This window comes from Lingula anatina, chromosome 3, assembly GCF_051362555.1.
Source record: "Lingula anatina isolate TDL-2025a chromosome 3, LinAna3.0, whole genome shotgun sequence".
Lineage (NCBI taxonomy): Eukaryota > Metazoa > Brachiopoda > Lingulata > Lingulida > Lingulidae > Lingula > Lingula anatina.
Window position 1 is genome coordinate 25,257,501 of NC_141769.1, and position 13,094 is coordinate 25,270,594.

Below are 13,094 nucleotides of genomic sequence, written 5' to 3' on the forward strand. Positions count from 1 at the left end.
CTCTTGCTAACTCCGTGCGAGAGGAACAAGTTACGCTTGCGGCCTCGCTGTTCGCAGGCTATTCGTAGAATCTTTTGGACATGTCCAACATCCTCCGTACGTGCCTACGGGCTGTCTGCGAACTCCAAATTTCGTAAGAAGGACTTGCGTGGGACGTGAGATTCTGCGCAAAATTTGGACGCAAACAGCCCGTAAGAGCCCGTACGGCCGGTTGTGATCGAGGCTTTAGGTTGTGTGATCGCCAGGGAGATGTGAAAGAAGGCCAGTGACCACTCAGACTTATAACAATGTTAAAACGCGTATTAAAAAGTGCAGTTTTCAACTTATGTTTAAAGGGATAAAGTAAACGTATAAATGAGAAATATTTAATTTCAATATTCATCTTATTGTCTCATTCATTATTTTTTTCGTTTTTTTTTTCTCTCTCTGCTCTCGCCACTGGCATCAGAGTACTGATAACCCGAAGCCATGAATGGAGGCGTCCGTTGTTATTTATTACCTATATCAGTAGACCTTTTATGTGCAAAAAATATCCATTTGTTTCTACTGCCTGGTACAAGTTAATCAAGATATTTCACATGACTTACTGCTGCTTTCTTTCGTTTCGTAAATTCACAATAACTTGTTTTTCATTAAAAAAAAAAAACAACTCAAAATATGTTTTAGGATACTGAAGTGGCTGTATATGCTTAGTCCAGTGTACTTTCAACTGACTAACTACAATTCACTACAATCAAAACAATCATGCTCCCTCAGGCTGCCTCGAAAATGCAGTCACCCTACGCCCTATTACATTATCCACATTTTGGATCAGTGTTCGAATACACACGTTCTATAGTGGCCTGCGAGAAGTTCACTGCTACCTGTTCCATTTTAACGGACATCGGGCCTTTCACAATTTTGGGGAGAAGGTATGTTGCTCAGAAATTGTCATCAATTTTGCCTGTGCATTTCGAAGTCACTGCTTTTTACTTTTGACTCTTATTATAAAATAAAATGATAAACAGAATAATCAAAATAAAAAATAGTTAATAATATGTGTATGTTAAAAAGATATTATAATCAATTATGGGCATCACTATCAAACGCCACCCCCTATGAACAAGTTGACCAGGAACGCCACCATGTGACTTTATACCACTGAAGGTATAAAAGCGCCAAATTTTGAAATTGCGTTCATTCAAGGAAGACAGATCTGGAGCAACAAGAAGGATGCCATGTACTGCGCCCTGTATCAAACAAAAAGGCCGCAGGAGTCGACTCACATTTCTCCGAATATTTTCCTCGTCCCAAGTCAACGCATCGCTCATCGACATGTCCTTTCTTTCACACGCAGTCGTCCGGACGATGGATCCAACGTTTCTCAAAGCTGGCCAGCTAAAACCTTCGCTTCTCTCCTCGAGGAATCGTCGCTCAGGAATCTTCGCAGGATACATCATCGGCTTTCTGCTGTTGTGGGCTTTATTGTTGTAGTGTCATTGCATATTTTTCCATGTATTCCAGGTTTCTTTTCATTATATATATATAGGTATGAAAAGTCATTAATCTGTTTTTCTTTCTGTTAACAGAACTCGATTATGGTGATTCCCGATAGAGCTCCCACTGCCCACTGACAACTGGAGAAGAGGGCCACGTCTACACTTCAGCTACTTCGATCAATCCTTGGTGCCAGCGAGTCCTGCCATGGTATAGCTGTCTACGAGGTGACTGCTTTGGGGAAGCGTCCAGCGAGTCCTGCCATGGTCTGTCTAGAGGTGGCTGTATTGGGGAAGCGTCCAAGGCATGTGGTGTTTCACTGAGGTGGAAAACCCTTTAAGGTAAGCTTGAATGCAGAGTGCTGACATAGGTAGGAAAAGTCATTAATCTGTTTTTCTTTCTGTCAACAGAACTCGATTATGGCGATTCTCAATAGAGCTCCCACTGCCCACTGACAACTGGAGAACAGGGCCACGTCTACACTTCAGCTACTTCGATCAATCCTTGGTACCAGCGAGTCCTGCCATAGTCCGTCGACGAGATGGCTTCAGTGGGGAAGCGTGCAAGGCATATCGTGTTTCACTGAGATGGAAAACCCTTAAAGGTAAGCCTGAATGCAGAGTGCTGACATAGGTAGGAAAAGTCGTTAATCCGTTTTTCTTTTTGTTAACAGAACTCGACTATGGCGATTCCCGATAGAGCTCCCACTGACAGCTGCAAATAGAAGGCCACATCTACGCTTAAGCTACTCAGAACAATCCTGGGTGTCAGCGAGTCCTGCCCTAGCCTGTCTACGAGGTGGCTGTATTGGGGAAGCGTCCATCGAGTCCTGCCATGGTCTGCCTACGAGGAGGCTGCATTGGGGAAGCGTCCAAGGCATGTGGTGTTTCACTGAGGTGGAAAACCCTTTAAGGTAAGCTTGAATGCAGAGTGCTGACATAGGTAGGAAAAGTCTGTTTTTCTTTCTGTCAACAGAACTCGATTATGGCGATTCTCAATAGAGCTCCCACTGCCCACTGACAACTGGAGAAGAGGGCCACGTCTACACTTCAGCTACTTCGATCAGTCCTTGGTGCCAGCGAGTCCTGCCATGGTCTAGCTGTCTACGAGGTGACTGAATTGGGGAGCGTCCAGCGACTCCTAGCTGCCATGGTCTGTCTACGAGATGGCTTCAGTGGGGAAGCGTGCAAGGCATATGGTGTTCCACCGAGATGGAAATCCCTTAATGGTACATACGAACCGAGCATCGGTGGAGCGTGGATTCCCAGTAACACATGTAAACCACTTCTACTAGATTCTTATATGACTCAAATAAATTTGACATGCCAAGGGATAAACTAATAGATCACTCAATCAGCCATTAAAGACCTTTAGATTGCTCCTTTCTTTAAATTTATGGTTGTAAATTTAACCTACTTCCGTGACCAACTTTGCTGCCCCATTGACATACAGCTTGGAATGCCAGCAGAAAAATCTGTTCAAACATCATTTTCGGGTAAAATTAAACAATGCCTTTTGGTAATTCTCTTAGTTATACTACTTGAAACTATATGCTGGCATTTGGTTGGTTTTTGTGACAAAAAATTGACTTTGTATGCATCTTTAAGGTAAGCCTGAATGCAGAGTGCTGACATAGGTAGGAAAAGTCGTTAATCCGTTTTTCTTTTTGTTAACAGAACTCGACTATGGCGATTCCCGATAGAGCTCCCACTGACAGCTGCAAATAGAAGGCCACATCTACGCTTAAGCTACTCAGAACAATCCTGGGTGTCAGCGAGTCCTGCCCTAGCCTGTCTACGAGGTGGCTGTATTGGGGAAGCGTCCAGTGAGTCTACCAAGGTCTGTCTACGAGGTGGCTGCATTGGGGGAGCGTCCAGTAAGTCCTGCCCTGGTCTGTCTACGAGGTGGCTGCTACTAGGTGGCTGCACTGGGGAGCGTCCAGCGAGTCCTGCCATGGTCTGTCTACGAGGTGGCTGCAATGGGGAAGCGTCCAGCGGGTCCTGCCATGGTCTGTCTACGAGGTGGCTGCATTGCTGAAGCGTCAAAGGCATGTGGTGTTTCACTGAGATGGAAAACTCTTAAAGTAACCCGTGTTATTGCGGAGTGAAATAGACTAAATTTTTTTTTCAGTTGCAGTCTTTGCCATATACTTTTCTCCTTACTGGCCATTCGAACTTCAACTTTCCTAAAAACTACTGGTCTGAGTCAGGATTCACTGGTCCGAATACAAATTTTAATAAAACTGGACTGGATTACATTTTTATATTATTATTTACAAGACCTTGACATTTTTAGAATTGGGATGTAACAGTAACATTGAAAATTAAATCAAATCAAGCTCTTTTGAAAACTTAAAAAAAATCATATGGCCAAATAATCAATTTAAACATTCTGACAAATCTACATGTCCGAACAATTAGAAATTCAGTCACTGATTACACAGAAAATAGACATATTGATACAACAAAGGGTTGGTAATTCAATAAACAGTCTTAATAATAATAAGAAAGTGTTACCGTTTTAGAGAATAAAAGAAATGGAGATGAGACCCTAGAGAACCGCAGCGTGAAAACAAAGCGGCTGGACAGCAAGAAGTGCAATGACCTGATAGTGCTGGGTTTGCCTTGGAAGAGCACAGTTTGGTGAAATCGTCATGGCTCAGGTACTCATTGCTTCTCATTAAGATTACTGATATTGGTTTCATGAAAAAAGTTTCTTTAAAGTTAGTCTTTAATTTTTACCAAAAGGATTAAAATGGAGTAGTCCAGAGTTATTCCTGGTATCAAACGATTGCAATTTCATTCTTCTAATAAAACTAATTACTATTTTAAGTGAACTGTTTATGCCGAAGACTGCTTTAAATACACACTTTATGGAAATTAAACAAACTAGGTAGAGTTCACTTTTGTTCGTGCCTTGAAATGAAGTAAAGTCAGATAGATAGAAAGCAAGCTTCTACTCATAATTCTTAAAAACTAATTTATGCTAAAAGTTAATTTATATTTTGAGGTGAGATAAGTTGATAGCATTGTTAAGGCCCTAAATTTCAAGGAAATTCATTTAGCAGACATTTTAGAATCCAAAAGCTCTTTCAATTTGTCACAAACTTGAAAAATAAGTCGTGCAAAAAACTCATTTTAGTGGTCAAAAGCTTTTAATTTGTCACAAACTTCAAAAAAAAAGAAAGAAATCACTAATGCAAAATATCTTGAGATCCTATCGGCCAACTTTCAGATCTTCATCAGTTGCAATGCGATATAAGTTGCGTTGTCAAGAACAAGGAGCTACTACCCCCAAACCTCACCCCAAGTGCTGCTGTTGTGGTACTAAGAGACCATCGTACAGGTGAGCATGTATTTTCATCTGTTTACATTGTTCAGATCGTAAGGCGTTTTCGTGATTCATCGTATTCCTTCCTTTATCCCTCTTATTTTCTAGTCACTTTCTTTTTGTAGAATCTTAGCATTATCTTAAATCATAATGTGGTTTTCTTGTGTTGTTATAGAAATATAATAAAATAGAATAAAATAATAGTCGTGACAAGAACCAAAGTATTATGAAACATCAAAATATCAGAAATAACGGTATGAATTACCAATGACATACATGTTCTTTGTTGCAATTATTGCAAGCTTTCTGTTACTTTCATACTTTTGTGTGAACCTGTTACTTTTCATTTGTAGGTTACGAATGGGCAGTTTTCCAGAAATAATGCCCGAACGCAGATACCATCAATCCTAGCCCAATTGTCCAAGATGCGAAACACTTAAAGGCGCTTGCAACGAGCCCCTGTAGCCACTTTCATTGATGATCGGACGTCCTAGCAGTCTTGGTTTTTAAGGACACGGCTTGTCTGCGAAAAAATTTAGAGAATGTGGAATGGTAAAGAAGAGCGATTCATTGAATATAAGAAGAATGCAATCTAATAATGTACTCAAGTCTTTTATATATTGAGAATATTTGCGCTTCATAGATCACAAATGAGTCGGGTCTAATTGTATTTAGTAAGTTTTATTTTTTTTACTTATGACAGTGAAACATTTTATTCCAATAGCTTAAGAGAAAACTGAAGTTCAGTATGATCATTCATAATTCCATAAATGCTCAATTGAATAAGATGAATTGTGGTTCTGTGTGAATTTTTTTTCTGCCTTAACAGTTGTTATTAAAATTTAAAATAGAATATCCAGTTGCTTTATCCACATTCTAAATGCAGATAGGTTTTCGCTCGCAAAGCTTTGGTATTACCACCACTTGTCCTGTAGTCGTCTGTGTTTTATTTCAATATTAGTGATGTAGTCATTTTTCATATTTGTGCTTTTGGTGATGTGGAGTTGTTCGTCAGTATAGCGTTTGAGAAGATCATAATCCGCACACTTACCTCAACTAAAACCCTCACATCTTTGTAAAATCCGACTTGATGTAAATACTTTTACATGAAGAGGTTTTACATTGATAGCGTGTGCAAAATCTATAATGAAATATTTTACGTTTGAGAAAATATTTCATTATAATTTTTGTACACAGCTCCTCGTGAGGGATGGCTGGGTGCACACAGTTGTCTCTCAAGATTGAGGATAGCACATTACTAATATTACTAATATTATGATTTTCTCAAGTGTTATAGTTGACAAATATATCCAGTTCATCAGACATGCACCTTTTTTCTCCGGACCCAAAAAATTCATATTGAAATTTTCATGGACGGTCATACAGTGTGATGTGGAATATGAAATATGTCAAAGCAAACTTGCTTTAATTCTTTCCTTGTATCATACAGTTGTGATTTCAGGGCAAAATTACATTTGAGAAATTTCTATTCAGTTATATGTCAAAGTTTAATTTCAATCATTGATGTGTCTGGGTAATAATCATATTACCTGAACTTTTATATATTTTATCATGAGAGAAAACTATATCCAAGTTTTGATGTATGCTTTCAGTTGCAAAAGGATCGAGTTGCTTCATTTATGACTTCATCCCCTAGATGAAGTTAAAATAAGCCTCAGTTTAATTGTGTTAAGACTAGTAAATGTCTTAATTGTCTTCAGTACCGCTTTCAGTAAGAATTACATGTTCTTTGGTAAATTCTTGTGCTTCATCTTGTGTACCAGTATAGTGTATATAGAGAACAGTTTGTAGCCACGAGAAAGTTGATTCAGTTGCACCATGCTGTCTGAAACGGGGCGATATTTATGAACTGTATGGCGCCGTGCTAGTTAAAAAAAACTGAAGTTATGACCTTAAAAAGGTTGAAGTATCCGGGCGTGGGCACTTTCCCGGCATTCCCCACGAAGGGTTTAGACGGGGTTTTCCCCACGGTCCGAGGGCATCGGGTACTACCATTTATTGATTAATTGCGTTTACATCATTCATTAATGATTACTGAAGTACTTTCGAAATTTAATGTTACTGTACATAATAGTTGAATAAAACTATATTCTCTAATTTTTCTTTTTGTTAAAAAAAAACGGAAGGCGTGCACAGATTGAAAAATAATCACCCGACTTGCAAATTCATTTTAATGGTGTTGAATGCCTGTGCACGCGGCTCGGTTACTTAGTCGAAATTAACTTTTTTTAAATGCCCCATCTCCCTTAAACTTAATATAAGATTGGGGATTATTGTCACGTAGATTTCTTCCATAAAACTAGGCAATGTCCAGGTAATAAAATTGATTTTTGGTTTTGGAAATAAGACTGCGGTGTTTCAAAACTTTTTCTCCGGGCATAACTAGAGCCTTTAGAATCGACTATCTTACATAATAAATATATCCCGCTGTAGATGTAATAACCCAACACCTTTTGATGTTAGTGAAGGGGTACATCATATATATAGGGGCGGATCCAAGATTTCCTAGATGCCGACCCCCGGTCCCCTTGGCGTGGGGTAAGGGGCCCACACAAGGGCCCCGAAAAATTAAAAAGTTTGGTATTTTGGAGGACGAACGGTGCCACTTGGTTGGTTTAGAACTATGATTCAGCTAGTCAAATTTCTAACTTCAAAGGGGGAATATTAGCGTGGGGTTTTGCACTTGAAAACAATTTAAGGAAAAATCTTGCTTTACGTGCTGGGTTAAGTGAATTTAAATGAGAAATGGAACCTGGTTTCTTTTTGGTGCATTACGCCGTTTAAACTTTACAAACTTTGAGAGCGTTTATTATTGGCGGGCAAACCCATCAGTGTAACTTTCACACATGGACCATGTTTACTCTATAGGTAAATATCCAAATGATGGACCATTGGCATTAGTGTCAATTTTTTCCCGATAATCTACTAACCGTAAACTTAATGGTCGACTCCACATAAACGATGTATCAGAAAACAGCAAAGATTTGGTGCTGTACTCATAACACAGCTATAGCTTCTTTTAAGCAGTTTCCATTACGTTACTCATCTTCTAGAGATGGAGTAAAAGAAACCTTAAAGGGATAATAACTCTTGGTTTTAGCCCAAAAATGAATTTTCCTGGAGTAAACAACAATTTTCCCATACTTACCAATGGTTAATGAATCCATTTTTACATTCAAAGTTAGTCCCTGGTTTTTTTCTAAAAAGTTTGGTTTTTTGTTAAAATCTCTTAAGAGATTATAACAGAGTATAGCCATCAATGGATGTCACGTGGTCTGAAGACAAGCTCAGATATCAGAATAATAGCTATAACTGCCGTTTTCGTCGTAAAACAGAATATATTATATTTCTATGAGTTATTCACAATGTTTTTATTGTGAAATATAGATTTCATACGAAGAGTTATTATCCTTTTAATATTTTCTTTAAGCCTCAAGTGTGCACCAGCAGAATTTTGGGCAACGTTGGAAAATACCTTGTGCTGTAGGAATTGTCTGGTGCATTAAAGCCTTCACCGAGTCAGAATTCTGACATAATTCAACGTCCAGTGGTAACTAACCGACTAAGCCAAAGAATTATTTAAGCTTCCTTTAAACAGAAAAACAACGAAAATATTTTTTCCATACACAATTCTTTAATAGTCTTTTTTCTTTTTTTTACAACACTTGATTCACTTCACTTTGTTATTAATTTATTCATCCTTCACAACAGTTCCTTTCTCTGAAACATAGATACCATCCAAAAACTTTCTGATATCCTTGTTTTTCACTTTTGTGGACTGCTGGATCAAGGCAGCTGAAAAGAAAGAAATAAAATATAAATTTTCTTATATCTTATGATATTATTTATGCAAAAATAAAATCCTTTGCATTTTAGTAGTTTCATTATTGATTATCTTCTTAATGGGGAAATTGTGACTTTTACAGAAATTGGTTTTATTTTAGTCCTAAATTCTTAAAATAGACAATTCTTACTGAATAGTAGCAACAAGTTTTAAAAGTAATCTACCTGATAGTTTTATTCCAAACAGAAAAGGCACCACAATTGCTATTCAATGATTCTTAATTTGTGTACATATACATATGAAAATTTGATTCTTCTTCCCAGTTGAAACAAACAAGTCCCCTATTTCCCCTACAGAGATTTTTTTTCAGTTACATATAAAATTAATTTAAATAGTAACTTTCTATCAATACTTGTAACCTAGGATAACATTTTCCTCAGACAAAACACACTACTGAAGCAGTGGTAATGTACAATCAGAACCAGAAAAAAAAAAACATAACTTCAAGCTAATTACACTTATATATCATAGCATCCCTTCACCACTCCAACCATACTATCTCCAATACAACACCTAGTATTCTGGTTTAAACCTTACCTGATCTTGAGACCAATTCAATGTCATTCCCTTCCAGAATAAACTCGTCTTTCTGCGCCGAGGAGGCAGTGCATATCACGCCTGGCTGCATAGCGACAGCTCGGATATATTTCTCACCCAAGAAGTTACGAATCTCCACATTCTTGCCTCCATTTAGGATGCTGATGTTGATGGGGAAATGAGCATACACAGACCTCATCTTGTACTGGAAACCCTGCAGAAGAAAACACAACTTGTCCTTAAAGAAATATCTTTGACATTTTTGATATCTAATTTGCTAATGCATCAAATAGTTCAAAAAATTATCCTAAAGAGCATTTGCTAAAAAATAAATACTGAAATTATGTACCTGGATCTGATATTGCGTTTATGAAAATGTTTGTTTATACTAATTTACCATCATGCAATCTGACACCGACACATTTGTACCCAATTAATCCTCAACTTTACCTGTATCTTTATAAAATATGACAGTAACTGACCAAGCATAATTAAAACAAGGATAAAATGAATAACAAATAATAAATTCCATTTAGAAGTATTAATATCTTAAAAATGCACTTGAAGCAGACTTTTGCCATAAAACCTTACCAAATACCACTTTACAGTTTCAAAAAGGATAACTAGGTGTAGCAGTGCACAGCCTTCGCTTGTGTGTCGCGAGCAAAGGTACAGGGGGGAGTAGAACATGTTTGCCAAAAAAGCTGTGAATAAACTGAAATCTAAATGTCAAGCCCACTGTGGTCACTCAGAACATGTTCTACATGTAGGGTGCACACTGCCTGTTAAGATGTGACTACTTACTTTAGTGACTCCCTTGATCATGTTGAGAATGTGGGAGCAGACTGTGGTGACTGCTGCCAGCTCCTTGCGGGTACCAAAGTACTTGTCAATACGCAGGAGGGACTTGCTGACCAGCTTCATGTCCACTGCCAAATGGCGAAAGTCACGACGCAAGGTGCCACGTGGTCCTTTCACCATTACCTTGCAGGAGTGGACCTTTACCTCCACTAGAATACAACACATGGCACCATTGAATTGCTTATCATTTTTGTAAATCAAGAGCCAACTTTTGTTGAAGAAACACCCATCCACAAACTACGCAAATATAGCTCGACTGGTATGTATTCAGATGTTATTATGGTGGGTTTGGGAAGTGTTAAAGTATTGATAAGGACACATTAACCATTACTGTTCTAAACACTGTTACTACTTACCATTATCTGGGATTTTGACAAACTGGCCTGAAACCAACGTCTTCATGGTTTAGGCTGCAACGAAGAATTGATTTTGATTGAGTCACTTGCAAAAAGTTTTTAATACTGAGATCTGAAAATTACATTTTCACAACTAAGATTAAGTTAAATACTTTGCACGAAAAGATCTCAAACTGGGGGAGGGGGGGAGGGGGGAGTCATGCACGAGTCCGTCCCTTTAGTGGGCTAAAGTTCTGTACTGGCAATACCTCGAAATGTGCATTTAAGATCAAAAATACCAACCACATAGTTCAAAAATCAAAGAAAAACAAAATGAGAAGTAAAGAAATAATGATCCTCTCTACATAATCGTTTAATCACGCAAACATGTTCAACTATGTGGCCATAGAAGGATGACGGCCTTACTGTTGTCGTTCATGGCACATTGAGACTGTTTTACCTCCTTTTCCTTCATAAATTTCACACAACCATCGATAGGAAAGAATTTCTTTTGCTTATGACTTATAACATAGAAAAAAATTAGGCAGATGAAGACGACAAAGGATTGATTTCGGTGGATTTGTTTTACTCAGTTCACGAAAGTTTCCCACCTGAAGTATGGCCGACGGAAAAGGAAATTCATGGGCATTGTGGGAAGAATTGTACTTCTACGTAGCCATTGGTACACGTTGAAAGCAGCCGCTAAATTATACTTCTGTGGTAAGTTATATCGTCAACGGAGATCGTGAGTAATTTAAATTAGTTTTTAGAACCTTGTAAATATATTTATATCTAGAAAATCTGTTAAACGCATAAATAGGCTCCGAATAACCAAGTAAACAGGAAAAAATGGTATACCCTGCTGTCAGTGTCAGTCTTGTCAAACTACACATAAAAAATTCTGAAGTAGGCGCGACCGTTGTTGCCTTGATTATAAGTTAACCAAATTAAGAATTTTTACTGTGGTGATTGATTTTTTAGTTTATTAATTTTAGTCCCGTGATAGTCACTTTATCACTAGCACTACTTCCAAAATGATTTGCAGATGGTAGATAATATTATTAATTATATAAAGTCGTAATATATACATGTATTATTATACCAGGTGGATTAAATAGATGTTTACTAGTATTCAGAACTATCAGCAACCCGTTTAAGATCATACCGTACCTTTATATGAGAAAAGGGATAAATGAGTTCCAGGAGCTTCCTTCCCCTCCCCCCCCCCCCCCTTCCAATCATGTTTGATACTCTGGTTGAGTTTTTTCCAGTTACTAATTTACACCAGTAATAGGTCAAAATTTATTGTTAGGTTATTGCAATGCAGCAATGCATGAGATACAACAGGGTCTCACTTTGCCTTGCTTTCTGCTGATTTTGATAGTAAAACTGCCTCACACTGAACGCAGCTTTTTTTAAATGTTCCAGCTCTTACCAAGATGTCAGGGTTTGGCCAGGCAGATGATGGCTTCTTCCAAGCTGACTACTCTGGTTATGATCAGCAGCAGACTTCTGGCTATGATATGGGAGACATGCCGCCAGAGCAGTGAGTATAAAGCTGTCATAAGTGGAGCCTCAACCTGAGCTGTACAGTATCATACCACTGATACTCTGCATTGTTAAGGCTTAGTAGAGTAGTGGTATAATACCATCGATGCCCAGTATAAAAGGCCTGGTAGAGTGGTCGTATAATACCATTGCTTCTATCAGGGGCAGGTCCAGAGATATTTCTGATATTTTGTCTTCCCAATTATCTTTGTTAATCCATCCTCCATTTTTGACCATCTTCCCACTGAAAAAATAACATGCCTTTCAGTGTAAATTTGAAAAATTCTGACACTCTTCTGGGAGACCCAGAAGATGGCCTTCATCTGCCCCTGTCTTAGGCTTAGTAGAGTAGCAGGGGCGGATCCAGAGCTATTTACTGACAGTCTTCCAAATCATCTTTGTTGATTCATCCTCCAATTTTGACCGTCTTCCAACAGAAAAAATTAGATACCCGTCAATGTAAACTTGAAAATCTGACCGTCTTCCGGAAGACCCAGAAGACGGCCTAAATGCATCCCTGAGTAGTGGTTTAAAACTGCTGATGTTCTCCAAAAAGCCTAGTAAAGTGATGGTATAAAACTGTGATATTCTGTGTAAGACCTAGTGAAGTAGTGGTATAATACCATTGATACTCTGTGTAAGACTAAGAAGAGTATAGTCATTTAATGCATTCATTCTGAATGATTGTTAATATCAAGTTCAGCAGTAGAGGTATTTTACTTGAATCATTCAATATATTGGTTTAATTTAAATATAATAGACTTATTTAGGGAATTTTAAACATTGTTACAAGTTCATTCTCATGTCAGTGCAAGTGTCATTCATACCTTTAGGCATCATTTAGGAATAAAGATAACTTCCATTTCTGTACAGAAATACTATTACAAGTGTATCATGTAATTCAAATTGAAACCCCCGTACATATAATTGTATTGTTGCATTCTTACACTTTATTTCAGACAATTTGGTCAGTTTGACTACTCAGGCTATGGTCAGCAGGGTGGCCAGTACCCAGGGGTCAGTTCCCCCCAGGGTCAGTACATGGGCTCCATACTGACCCCTGATCCTGCAGCCTCTTTCACAGCTCCAGGGGGACCCGAGGACTATGAGAATGAACCTCCTTTGTTAGAAGGTAGGGGGAA

At 38.2% G+C, this 13,094-nt stretch overlaps 3 protein-coding genes and 1 long non-coding RNA gene across 5 annotated transcripts in view; 3 read left to right on the forward strand and 1 right to left on the reverse strand.

Moving 5' to 3' along the window:
* The first annotated feature begins 320 nt into the window (after positions 1–320).
* On the forward strand, positions 321–3,554 carry LOC147763127 (uncharacterized). Of its 2 annotated transcripts, XM_087009167.1 has the most exons (4): positions 321–1,817; positions 2,150–2,389; positions 3,153–3,328; positions 3,381–3,554. In XM_087009167.1, exons 1-4 carry the CDS (start codon positions 1,783–1,785, stop codon positions 3,392–3,394), a joined length of 465 nt encoding a protein of 154 aa, XP_086865293.1. In that variant the 5' UTR covers positions 321–1,782; the 3' UTR covers positions 3,395–3,554. The 2 variants fall into 2 exon arrangements, 1 of the variants encoding a protein (XP_086865293.1); XR_015333510.1 differs by having other exon boundaries at positions 338–2,752.
* Positions 3,555–3,998: 444 nt separating this feature from the next.
* LOC147763128 (uncharacterized) lies at positions 3,999–6,924 on the forward strand. Its single transcript, XR_015333511.1, has 3 exons — positions 3,999–4,138; positions 4,711–4,821; positions 5,160–6,924. It is a non-coding gene; the product is annotated as an uncharacterized LOC147763128 (long non-coding RNA).
* A 1,515-nt stretch (positions 6,925–8,439) lies between these two features.
* LOC106171496 (large ribosomal subunit protein uL6) lies at positions 8,440–11,094 on the reverse strand. The gene is made up of 5 exons (XM_013551873.2): positions 11,016–11,094; positions 10,426–10,479; positions 10,013–10,218; positions 9,209–9,422; positions 8,440–8,622 (listed from the first exon to the last, which is right to left on the reverse strand). The coding sequence occupies exons 2-5, from the start codon at positions 10,469–10,471 to the stop codon at positions 8,519–8,521; spliced, it is 570 nt and encodes a 189-aa protein (XP_013407327.1). The 5' UTR covers positions 10,472–10,479; positions 11,016–11,094; the 3' UTR covers positions 8,440–8,518.
* LOC106171495 (protein YIPF5) overlaps positions 10,951–13,094 on the forward strand; it is a 33,846-nt gene continuing 31,702 nt past the window's right edge. Inside the window, exons 1-3 of the mRNA XM_013551871.2 lie at positions 10,951–11,124; positions 11,833–11,950; positions 12,912–13,084. Coding sequence (XP_013407325.1) covers positions 11,046–11,124; positions 11,833–11,950; positions 12,912–13,084 — 370 coding nt within the window. The 5' untranslated portion in view covers positions 10,951–11,045. The remainder of the gene's footprint in view (positions 11,125–11,832; positions 11,951–12,911; positions 13,085–13,094) is intronic.

Coding starts and splice junctions, on each gene's coding strand:
- LOC147763127 (XM_087009167.1), top strand. CDS start 1,783: ATGTGGTGTTTCACTGAGGTGGAAAACCCTTTAAG. Junction 1,818..2,149: donor GAGGTGGAAAACCCTTTAAG/GTAAGCTTGAAT, acceptor TTTTGTTAACAG/AACTCGACTATGGCGATTCC. Junction 2,390..3,152: donor GAGGTGGAAAACCCTTTAAG/GTAAGCTTGAAT, acceptor TTTTGTTAACAG/AACTCGACTATGGCGATTCC.
- LOC106171496 (XM_013551873.2), bottom strand. CDS start 10,471: ATGAAGACGTTGGTTTCAGGCCAGTTTGTCAAAATCCCAGATAATG. Junction 9,423..10,012: donor TGATCAAGGGAGTCACTAAA/GTAAGTAGTCAC, acceptor TTTCTTCTGCAG/GGTTTCCAGTACAAGATGAG. Junction 8,623..9,208: donor TGAATTGGTCTCAAGATCAG/GTAAGGTTTAAA, acceptor CTTTCTTTTCAG/CTGCCTTGATCCAGCAGTCC.